Raw genomic sequence first — 12,345 nt, forward strand, 5'->3', positions numbered from 1 at the left:
TCTCACCAAGCTGCTTGGCAATGGTCTTGTAGCCCATTACAGCCTTGTGTAGGTCTACAATCTTGTCCCTGACATCCTTGGAGAGCTCTTTGGTCTTGGCTATGGTGGAGAGTTTGGAATCTGATTGATTGATTACTTCTGTGGACAGATGTCTTTTATGTATACAGGTAACAAGCTGAGATTAGGAGCACCCCCTTTAAGAGTGTGCTCCTAATCTCAGCTCGTTACCTGTATAAAAGACACCTGTTGTTATTCTGTCTCTCACTGTTCAAATAAACCTACCATTAAAATTATAGACTGATCATTTCTTTGTCAGTGGGCAAACGTACAAAATCAGCAGGGGATCAAATACTTTTTTCCCTCACTGTATATAAGTGTTGTGTCCTTAACTAACCACACGGAGACATCTGGTTGAGGCAACGCATTTATTATAACTCTTTCGAACTCGGCTCTACACACTACTGAAACACGAAGGGGTACGTCCCCTTCCTCCCGATCGCCTACGGGAGTGACAGCCTACCTTCTATCGCAGCCTGCACACTCCGGGCTCTGCTACCCACAGGTCCCTTAGCCCGGCGTTAAGGGAAGACTGGATGAACCGTCATAGCCAGGGTATGGGAGCTCACCTCTGGTCTGCTACAACCCGGCTCTGGCTAGAGCCTGGGGAGGGTCCCAGGGTGTCCGAGCCACCTAGGTCCGCTACAACCCGACTCTAACAAGAGCCTCGGTTGAGGGTCCCCGGGTGCCGGTCCAGTCTTCAGGTCTTCGGATGTCTTCAGGCTTGAGTTAGCGAACACTGCCTCGGCCCGTCCAGAGGGCCGGCCTTTTATCCCCAGGTCGGGGTCACCCCTCCCCTCCTGACCCCCCCCCCCCTCCCAGAACCTTCTGAAAGGTCTTAAGGGGCCTTAGGGACGGGTGGGGGGTCAGGGGTGTCAGTCTCCGTTCACAGGGGGGGGGGGGGGTTAACCTTTGGTCGACCCCTACGCACCGCGCTCTCTCTCGGCTGCCCCGTTGACCCGTGAACGTGGTGGCAGGTCAGCTTACAGTGCCTTGTTATGGCGCTTACGCACAACTTCGTGACGAACACTGCACGTTCCGTCATTTTCATGCATGGGGTGCTGCAAACCTACGCGCCCCCTGCATGAACGACGGAGGCGCAGGAACAGACGTTCAATCGTGTTGAAATCGATCTGCAGACGACGGTCTTCTCGCAAGCTTTGTGTCGCCTCATCTCGATCCCGCGATCCCAACCAGGTGAAAGTCCGCATCGAACCGAACCCCTGGCAAAGCCATCTACTTAACGACGATAGAAAATTCACACGAAATATCGTTTTCAATGAATAAGCTGTTAATGAAGAAATACAATTATTTAATTCAAAACATAATACAATTCAAAGTTGTTTCATTTTCAAACTTCAAAACGGAGCATTGAGAGCTTGCGTGGATGCGTCGTTCTTGTGCAATTTATTTCGTGATTTTCCTGGCCCAAGGCCGCAAATGGTTGTGAGGGGCGCCGCAGGCGGTCAGCCTTGCTTCAACCCTTGGTTGTGAACATCCAGACGTTAATCAGCAAGGAGCATTTCTAGTCCTAGTTCGACAAAATCTACGTCAACACGTAATACAAAACTACAATTTGTGTTGTAGAGAATGAATCTCCTCTACGTGTAACCTTTGAGAGGTATGCCATGTAACTGATTAATGATCCGAGTGTGCTCCCTATTTCAAAGACAATGAGTTGCTCCAGAGGGAGAAGCTTCCTGAAAACACAAAATACCCTTTGACCTGTATGACAAGAACAATGAGTCTCACCTGAGTTATCTGTACAGGTTACTTCCAAAACACACACTTTGTCCTAACATCACTTATTCAATGTTTAACCCTCATAGACAAAATGGTACATGTATGCACACAATCAGACAAGTATTATTGACAGGCATATTAACAAAATTCAATTACTACACTGAAATATACTGCATCAGGTTACATCGCATTAACAAGAAGCTATTTTAGTATGTACAACATACTATTGCGCCATTCAAAACGAGTAGGCCATTGCATACTGGCGTCTGGGTCAAAATTGATCAAATTCTAAATATTACCTACAAACTCCACAACTAAGATGCCACATCAACCATCGCCTCCTACTGACAGGCTCTTGTGCACATGCAGGCCGGAGCAGGGCCACCACCTTGTGCCACACAGGGGCAGCTGCTACTTGGGGATGCTCTTCGAGTGTTTGAGACGAGATACGACACAAAACTCCGAATTGCCGAGGCGATTAAGCAAGCACCATATAAATGGAATTATTAGAACCTAGTGAATGCTTGGGAGCTTATTCGACTCTCGCTCCTGGTTAGAGATCTACCCAACCCACAGGTCCACAAAGACTGGCCGCTCTTACCCTGCAGGTTGAACCTAGGAATTGAGTGTTCAACTTCATTCTTGTCATTAAAGGCCTGTGATAAAGGTGCATCTATTGGAGCGACATCGTTTCAAGCTTACACATCTACCGGGTCTCCATTTGAGTTGTATTGTCTCGGAGGAAGTCCACCCACACCTCCACTTCCACAAACTGCTGGGAGTTGCCTCGCTCTGCCTCACAGTCAGAATTCACCTCCTGCTTCACGTTGCCTCCATCGATGTGAAGGTCCCATTTTGGAGCTGAATCTTCATCTTCACATTTTACCCTCACTTCTTCGCTCTTCACTTCTTCACATTTCACCTTGACCTCTTCAGATTTCACCTCGATACCTTTAAAAGTGTCCAAGCTGGGATTTTCTTCCGGTTGTTTCATGAGGGATGGGCTCATTGCGTCACTTTGACTTTCACAAGCTGATTTCAGACTCCACTCCTTGTGGATCTTCTGATGCTTTTGTGTTCTCTGGTGTACTTTAAGATTTGATGAACGTGCAAACGCCTTCCCACACACACTGCACTTGAAGGGTTTCTCTCCCGTGTGTGTTCTCTGGTGTTCTACAAGAAGAGATGAACGTGCAAACGCCTTCCCACACACACTGCACTTGAAGGGTTTCTCTCCCGTGTGTGTTCTCTGGTGTTCTACAAGAAGAGATGAACGTGCAAACGCCTTCCCACACACACTGCACTTGAAGGGTTTCTCTCCCGTGTGTGTTCTCTGGTGTATTACAAGAACAGATAACTGTGCAAACGCCTTCCCACACACACTGCACTTGAAGGGTTTCTCTCCCGTGTGTGTTCTCTGGTGTTCTACAAGAGTAGATGAACGTGCAAACGCCTTCCCACACACATTGCACTTGAAGGGTTTCTCTCCTGTGTGAGTTCTCTCGTGCCGTGTCAAATTTCCAGTACGATCCGTGCTGTATGCACACCAGTCACAATGTTGCCTTGTAGTAACGAGCTGCGCCGAGCGCCTTTGCTCCATCAGACCAATTCTGCAGAGGAAGCGTCAGAGGAAGCGTCAGCTGCAGACATAAAAATATAATATCTACACCATCTACACGTCAGTATCGATACACAGAGGAAAGCATATATACACAGTAAAACGTGACTTACACGTCTATACTTATTCATATAGTCATGATATAGTGGAAAAGTGTCCCAAATTCAACACACGGGCTGTTATGGCACACAATACAGAGGGAAAATGGTTACAAACATGCCTGGAAGCCCTCGTATCTTCAAAATGAATGTTAACCAAAAACTCCGAGCACACAATTTCAGCTGTCTGGCTTCAAAAGGAATATTTATGAAAGCTAACTTCAGCTGACATAGCAAAGGGTGTTTAAAATAATACTATTTGTGTTATGCAGAAATGCATAAATTAATGTTCAATCGCAACTTAGAGGTGTGAAGACAGGCACAGATGTCCTTGAATGCTGGGGATGAACAGATCCGACTTCAGCTGCACGTGTGTGCTGTGTTAACTTCCTGACTCCATTCTTACAAAGAGTTGCAGAGGAAAACAAAACTAAACTACTGTTTTGATATAACCTCCGTGCTCAATAGAGTTAATAGACTTTACTGCAAACACAAACTTGACACTGTCACACACTCAAGAGGCGGAGCCAGGATTTTCAGGTAGGGGGGGCAACCCCTCCAGCAATGAAAAATGATAATTGTTAGTAAGTAAGGAGTTGTTAGTAAGGAGTTGTTAGTAAGTAATGACTTGTCCCTTACTTTTTATTCGACGCGTGTGATCGGCATTGCGCTCGCTGAAGGTGTTTGCCTTCAGGGAAGTCGTGTACTCTGTATACTCAACTGCGCAAAATTCTGTGAGTCGCTTACAATTGTTTTGCCGTTACTTATTGCCAATTATGGACTCGGACTGTTGTACTCTCATAGAGTCCCTGGCACGTAATAATATGCCACACGGTGGCAGTGGGGGTCACAAAATGCTGATTTATCTATATATATGAAAGGGAAATGTGTGGATACGTGTGTCTGTTTGAAATGTTTAGCATACTTCCCAACGTGCCACACACTTGAAATTTGGCATGTGGGTATGTTTCATACCGTACACAATGTAAAAAAATATAAAAATGGTCTTTTGTATTTTGGGGGGGGAATGACCATGAAGTGTCTGGCGTCAACCCGCAACACCTCTGAGTTAAGCGCTCTGCAATGCTTAGAGCTGTTAACAGCGTGCCGGGAGATTTTAGTTGGCGCTTCGCTCCTGGCCGATGAAGCCATTGGCTTCTCGGAGTTCAACACACATCCTCCGTGCGAAGAACGGGTAGAACTGCTATCTAAAATATGAAGCAGAACATTCCATCTGTTTGTTTGTGTGAAGCAGGAAAAACCTCTCCAATGCTGAGCTCTGGCGTCATGAAAATTTGCACAGCTAACACGGTCTGGAATTTCTAAGTGAACGTGACTATTTTCAGCTCGCCACGTCATTATTCCCTTCCCAAGTGGCCAAAATCGACCTAACGTAGAAGTCGGGTAAGGTTGAATTTCCTTGAGTGAAAACATCCGATTTAGGTAAATTTATTTGTTTCGGCTTTTTTCTTTCTATTTCAGTGAAATAGAAGAGAATGTGAAGTTAATCCAAGACAAGAATCCAAGTCCCGGGCGAAGCTGGGTAGTAAAGCTCGTTACTAATAAACCCCAATGATCCTATCAAAATTAGGGATTTCGATCGAATCGTTGGGGGGGCACGTGCCACCCCACCCCCACTGCCTCCACCACTGTCACACACTGGTATGATTCACAGGTGGTGGTTTGTCCAGACCCATGCCTGGCCACCTTCACCTGCTCAGTATTAATGCTTCCTCACTCCACCAAGTAGTTAATTGAGGATCAATCAACACAGCCGAGGCTGCGTGTCTCTCTTTCTCCCCGTGGTCGTGTGGATTTCCTTCCCGATCTCCCGGTCTCCCCTCTACATGTAGAGAATGAACACCGCCATGCATCTAGAGTGAACACCGCCATGCGTCTAGAGTGAACACCACCAAGCGTCTAGAGTGAATACCACCCCGTGTCTAGAGTGAACACCGCTACGTGTCTATAGTGAACACCACCACGCTGTTGACAAGCCCCACCTTGTTGTTATTGTTGTTGTGGGCAGGTTGCTTCTGAAAACAAGAGCGGTACAGCAGCTCAACGCGGGCGTGGCCTGGTAAAAAAATAAAAAAACTGTGAATATTAAAAAAAAACAAAGTTACAAAGTAGCGAGCCAGGTGAAGAGAAATTAAAACTTAAGCAAGATACTCTTTGGTTCTTTTGGTAAATTCACGTAGAAAAAATAATCTAATTAAAAGTTTCAGTTTCATTTATTTGGTATAGCCCTGTGAGCCATTCGGCTCTTGAATCGGGTGCAACCGCAACAAACAAAAAACATGAACAAGAAAACATCTTGAAGTGACTATGTGACTGTGCAAACAGAAAATCCAGGGAAAAACAGCAAAATATTCCACAAAAAGCACCGTACACCAACGCTGTGTGCAAATAGCATACGACGTTTCGATTGCAACACAAGCAATCATCATCAGGTACAAATGAAAGAGAAAACAAACCTAGTAAACTTAGAAATGTAATGCAATACAACACAGAGAGTCGGCTAACATAACAGTCAACACCCCACCTGGTTGATAACATTCTTCCAAAGATTGCTCAATTTGAGAGACAAAACACAGACACAGAGACTCATAGAGAGAGATAACAGAGACACACAGAGAGAGATACACACATAGGCACAGAGAAACAACGCCTCTGTGTTGAGGCCTTAAATAGAGAGAGAGGGGGGCAGAGAGGGGAGGGGGTGTAGAGATATTAGCATGTCAATGCAAGGCCGTAGCCATGGAGTCAACATTGGGGGGGACCAAATCTTCCAGGGGGTCTGGGGTCCCCCGCAGAAAAAAAAATCTAAATTTGAAAACTAATTTCCTGACATTTCATAAAATATTGAAAAATTTCACTAACACATGGGATGGATTTTTTTATTTGATACAATAATGTATAATGTTGTATTACATTGCTCTGTTTTTTCTTTTTTACCTTTTCTTGTTTCATAGTATGTAATGGCAGAGATTAGGGTTCATAAAGTACACTGCAATCATATAAACAGAAATCTATGCATTGTTATATGAAGACAAGTCCACATTTTGTGGCCAAGGTTTAGCAAATTGTTTTTATTAACATAGCATCGCAATTATTCTTTTAAAAAATATTTTTATAGCAATATATTGGGTGGACATTTTGAGCATATTTGATTATTGGGGGGGGATATGTCCCCCCCCCATATAATATAATTATTATAACATATTATAATTACAGCCTTGTGTCAATGAGAGATTTGGAACTTTGGTGACTGCAGGAATAATAACACGAGGACACAGAGAGAGAGAGAGAAAGCACACTTATGTTCTTGGTTCTTTCGGTAAAGTCACGTAGAAGGGAAACAATAAAATAATAAAAATATTAAACAATACAATTCTCACGACGTTTCGACAACACAAGCAATCATCATCAGGTGCAAAAACCATAGCAAGAAAATGTTCTTGCTGTGGTTTCCTGCTGTGGTTTCTTATTTTATTGTTTCCCTTCTACGTGGTGACTTTACCGAAAGAACCAAGAATATGAATCCCTGCAGTCACGAAAGCTTTAAATCAAAACCACACTTAATCAAATAAACTGAGTAAAATTTGGAAATGTAATGCAATCCAACACAGAAAGTCGGTCAACACACAATGAACGCATAGCCTGGTAGATTACTTTCTTACAAAGATTGCTCAACTAAGCGAGATAATTGAAGCAAACGCGATCAGGCGAGGGCAGGAGGCAAGGCCCCGCGTGGCTAGGCCCTGCGTTGTAAAGTTCCAACCTGGACATCGATTCCCATGCTCGCTGCTACTCAACTGACATCCCTATGAGAGAGAGAGAGGCTCTACCTTGGTAAACAACAACAACAACCACCACAACCACCACCACAACGACAATCGCAATGAGAATTTCTCACCTCGGATTTCAGTTCACGCGCAGAGCGGCAGATTCCTGTTACCTCGTGACGTCACGCAGCAGCAGGAGATGACGTCACTTGCGTGGTACAAGAACACTCCCCTCCCGCAACGAGCGGGTCTTAATTTAAATAAATTATGTTAATGAGCCCGGCCCATACGTGGAGGGATGGGGCGTGGGTGCTGAACCCGTCGCAATAAACTCGCGACGGTCGACACGAACACATTATGTTAATGAGCCGCCAGTCACCGGGCGTAGCTTTGCCCAAATAAGGATTGTACTTGAACAGATAACGCAAGTTGACCCAGGCAGAGGTGACGTCACGCTCAAGGGCGCGGTAGACGGGGTGGGGTGAATACCTTGGTGACATGACGTCACTGGCGAGGTACACCTCCCCCTGGCGTTTCACGCCGATGAGGTAATGCTGAGTAGTGACGTCACAGAGCGGGATTGGAGTTTAAGTTGATTTAGATTAATTTTCCATTGCTCCCTCCCTTGAACTCAGCAACAACAACGTGGACATTGCATCCCACTGGGATTTTTAGCACACAGCGTTGGTGTACGGTGCTTTTTTCAGGAACATTTTGCTGTTTTTCATGGATTTTCTGTTTGCAGAGTCACACAAAGTAGTAACTTTAAGATGTGTTTCTTGTTCTTGTTTGTTGTGGTTGCACTTGATTCAAGAGCCGAATGGCTCACAGGGGTATACCAGATATATATCAACTGAAACTATTGTGTACACACTGTGTGTGTATGTAAACTGTGTGTGTACACTGTGTGTGCGTACACTGTGTGTGTACACTGTGTGTGTGTACACTGTGTGTACACGTATACAGTGTGCACTGTGTGTGTACACTGTGTGTGTACAGTGCGTGTACACACTGTGTGTGTACACTGTGTGTGTGTACACACTGTGTGTGTGTGTACACTGTGTCACTGTGCCTGGCACAAGCGTCGTGGTGACGTCACCACCACTTAGTGGCGAATGGCGGTTGTTGTGTCACTGTGTGTGTGTACACTCTGTGTGTACACTATGTGTCACTGTGTGTGTCACTGTGTGTGTATATACACTGTGTGTGTACCCTGTGTGTGTACACTGTGTATACACTGTGTGTACACTGTGGGTGTGTACAGTGTATACCCTGTGTATGTGTACAGTGTATACACTGTGTGCGTGTACAGTGTGCGTGTACACTGTGTGTGTGTGTACACTGTGTATACACTGTGTGTGTATGCTATGTGTGTATACACTGTGTGTGTACACTGTGTGTGTGTACACTGTGTGTACACTGTTTGTGTCCGAACCCCCGGCAAGGCCATCTACTTAATGACGAGAGAAAATTCACACGAAATGTCCTTTTCAATGAAGTCTTCCAGATGTAAATTGATACAAGCTTTTAATGAAGAAATAAAATCATCTAATTCAAAACACAACACAATTCAAAGATGTTTCATTTTAAAACTTCAAAACGGAGCATGGGGTACTTGCGTGAATGCGTCCTTCGTGTGCCGTAAATGTTGTGACTTTCCTGGCCTGAAGGCCGTCAATCTGTTGGACCATTATTGGTGCACAGCGTCTCAACAACAGCAGTGGGGTTTGCTTCAACCGATAGGTAACGAACATCCAGACGTGAATCAGCAAGGAGCATTTCTAGTCCTAGTTAGACAAAATCTACGTCAACACGTAAGACAAAACTACAATTCGTGTTGTAGAGAATGTACCTCCTCCTATACGTGTAACTTTCAAGTGGTATGCCTTGTAACTGATTAATGATCCGAGCGTGCTCCCTATTTCAAAGACGATGAGTTGCTCCAGAGGCAGACGCTTCGTGAAACACAAGAGTTCTCTGTACAGGTTACTTCCAAAACACACACACACTTTGTCCTAACATCACTTATTCAATGTGTGACCCTCAGACAAAATATTACATGTACGCGCACAATCAGACAAGTATTAATTCTAAATTATTGACGGGCATATCAACAACATTGAATTACTGCAGCGAAATTGACTGCATCACGTTACATCGTATTAACAAGAAGTTATTTTACAAATACGCACCGTCTGCTTAACAGTGTATGTACAACATACTATTGTTGTGTCATTCAAAACGGGTAGGCCGTTGCATGCTGGCGTCTGGGTCAAAATGTAGCAAACTCTAAACATTACGCTACAAATAATAGATCACGGAGTTTCGATGGCAACACAAGCAATCGTCATCAGGTGGGACAAGCACAGCAGCAATAAGAGGAAACTGCTGGAGTAGGCGCCTACTACTTCAGCAGTTTCTCTTGCTGTGGTTGTCCCACCTGATGACGATTGCTTGTGTTGTGATCTAAACGCCGTGATCTGTTATGTTTCTACTACGTGGTGACTTTACCGAAAGAACTCAAGAGTGTGGATTCCTGCAGTCACGACAGCTTCGAATCAAGATTGCCTACAAACTACACAACTGAGATGACACATCAATCATCGTCCCCTGCTGACAAGCTCTTGTCCACATGCAGGCCGGTGCAGGGCCACCACCTTGTGCCACACAGGGGCAGCTGCTACTTGGGGATGCTCTTTGAGCATTTCAGACGAGGTACGACACAAAACTCCGAGTTGCCGAGGCGATTAAGCGAGCAAAGCGTAAAAGAAATAATCATGAGAACATCGTGAATGCTTGGGAGCTTATTGGCTCTCGCTCCTGGTGAGAGATTGACCCAACCCACAGGTCCACAAAGACTGGCCGCTCTTACTCTGCAGGTTGAACCTAGGAAATGAGTGTTCAACTTCACATTCTAGTCATTAAAGGCCTGTGACAAAGGTGCATCTATTGTAGCGACATCGTCTCTGGCTTACACATCTACCGGGTCTCCACTTGACTTTGGATTGTCTAGGAAGTCCACCCACATCTCTACTTCCACAAACTGCTGGGAGTTGCCTCGCTCTGCCTCACAGTCAGAATTCTCCTCCTGCTTCACGTTGCCTCCATCAATGTGAAGGTCCCATTTTGGAGTTGAATCTTTATCTTCACATTTCACCATCACTTCTTCCCTCTTAACCATCACTTCTTCCCTCTTCACCATCACCTCTTCATATTTCACCTCGATAACTTTAAAAGTGTCCAAGCTGGGATTTTCTTCCGGTTCGTGTTTCATGCGGGATGGGCTCATTGCGGCACTTTGACTTTCACAAGCTGATTTCAGACTCCACTCCATGTGGATCTTCTGATGCTTCTGTGTTCTCTGGTGTACTTGAAGATGTGGTTGCTGTGCAAACGTTATCCCGCAGGGAATGCACCTGAAGGGTTTCTCTCCCGTGTGTGTTCTCTGGTGTACTTGAAGATTTGATGAATCTGCAAACGCCTTCCCACACACACTGCACTTGAAGGGTTTCTCTCCTGTGTGTTCTCTGGTGTTCTACAAGAAGAGATGAACGTGCAAACGCCTTCACGCACACACTGCACTTGAAGGGTTTCTCTCCCGTGTGTGTTCTCTGGTGTATTACAAGAGTAGATGAATATGCAAACACCTTTCCACACACACTGCACTTGAAGGGTTTCTCTCCCGTGTGTGTTCTCTGGTGTTCTACAAGATTAGATGACTGTGCAAACGCATTCCCACACACACTGCACTTGAAGGGTTTCTCTCCCGTGTGTGTTCTCTGGTGTATTACAAGAGCAGATGAATGTGCAAACGCCTTCCCACACACACTGCACTTGAAGGGTTTATCTCCCGTGTGTGTTCTCTGGTGTATTACAAGAGTAGATGAATGTGCAAACGCCTTCCCACACACACTGCACTTGAAGGGTTTCTCTCCCGTGTGTGTTCTCTGGTGTTCTACAAGATTAGATGACTGTGCAAACGCCTTCCCACACACACTGCACTTGAAGGGTTTCTCTCCCGTGTGTGTTCTCTGGTGTATTACAAGAGCAGATGAATGTGCAAGCACCTTCCCACACACACTGCACTTGAAGGGTTTCTCTCCCGTGTGTGTTCTCTGGTGTTCTACAAGATTAGATGACTGTACAAACGCCTTCCCACACACACTGCACTTGAAGGGTTTGTCTCCCGTGTGTGTTCTCTGGTGTATTACAAGAGCAGATGAATGTGCAAATGCCTTCCCACACACACTGCACTTGAAGGGTTTATCTCCCGTGTGTGTTCTCTGGTGTATTACAAGAGTAGATGAATGTGCAAACGCCTTCCCACACACACTGCACTTGAAGGGTTTCTCTCCCGTGTGTGTTCTCTGGTGTTCTACAAGAGCAGATGAACGTGCAAACGCCTTGTCACACACACTGCACTTGAAGGGTTTCTCTCCTGTGTGAGTTCTCTCGTGCCGTGTGAAATCTCCAGTCCGATCCGTGCTGTATGCACACCGGTCGCATTGGAGCCTTGTCATACCGAGCTGCGCTGAGTGCATTTGCTCCATGAGACCAATTCTGCAGAGGAAGCATCAGAGGAAGCGTCAGCTGCTGACAGAAAAAAATAATATCCACACTATCTACACGTCAGTATCGATGCACAGAGGAAAGCATATATACACAGTAACACGTCACTTACACGTCTATACTTATTCACATATTCATGATATAGTGGAAAAATGTCCCAAATTCATCACACGGGCTGTTATGGCACACAATGAGAGGGCAAATGGTCATGAACATGCCTGGAAGCCCTCGTATCTTCAAAATGAATGTTCACCCAAAACTCTGAGTACACAATTTCAGCTGTCTGGCTACAAAAGGAATATTTATGAGAGCTAAATTCAGCTGACGTAGCAAAGGGTGTTGAAAACAATACTATTTGTGTTAGGCAGAAATTCATAAATTAATGTTCAATCGCAACTTAGAGGTGTGAATCCAGGCTCAGATGTCCTTAAATGCTGGGATGAACAGTTCCGACTTCAGCTGAATGTGTGTG

General features: G+C 45.2%; 1 protein-coding gene across 1 annotated transcript; it reads right to left on the bottom strand.

Moving 5' to 3' along the window:
• Nucleotides 1-1,352: 1,352 nt before the first annotated feature.
• Nucleotides 1,353-7,514, bottom strand: LOC142910223 (uncharacterized). Its single transcript, XM_076059924.1, has 3 exons — nucleotides 7,436-7,514; nucleotides 5,520-5,593; nucleotides 1,353-3,410 (listed from the first exon to the last, which is right to left on the bottom strand). Exon 3 carries the CDS (start codon nucleotides 3,398-3,400, stop codon nucleotides 2,507-2,509), a length of 894 nt encoding a protein of 297 aa, XP_075916039.1. The 5' UTR covers nucleotides 3,401-3,410; nucleotides 5,520-5,593; nucleotides 7,436-7,514; the 3' UTR covers nucleotides 1,353-2,506.
• Between the last annotated feature and the right edge of the window lie 4,831 nt (nucleotides 7,515-12,345).

This window comes from Petromyzon marinus, unplaced genomic scaffold, assembly GCF_048934315.1.
Source record: "Petromyzon marinus isolate PM22_M1 ecotype Great Lakes invasive population unplaced genomic scaffold, UKy_Petmar_22M1.pri1.0 PM_G_Scaffold_14, whole genome shotgun sequence".
Classification (NCBI taxonomy): Eukaryota; Metazoa; Chordata; class Hyperoartia; order Petromyzontiformes; family Petromyzontidae; genus Petromyzon; species Petromyzon marinus.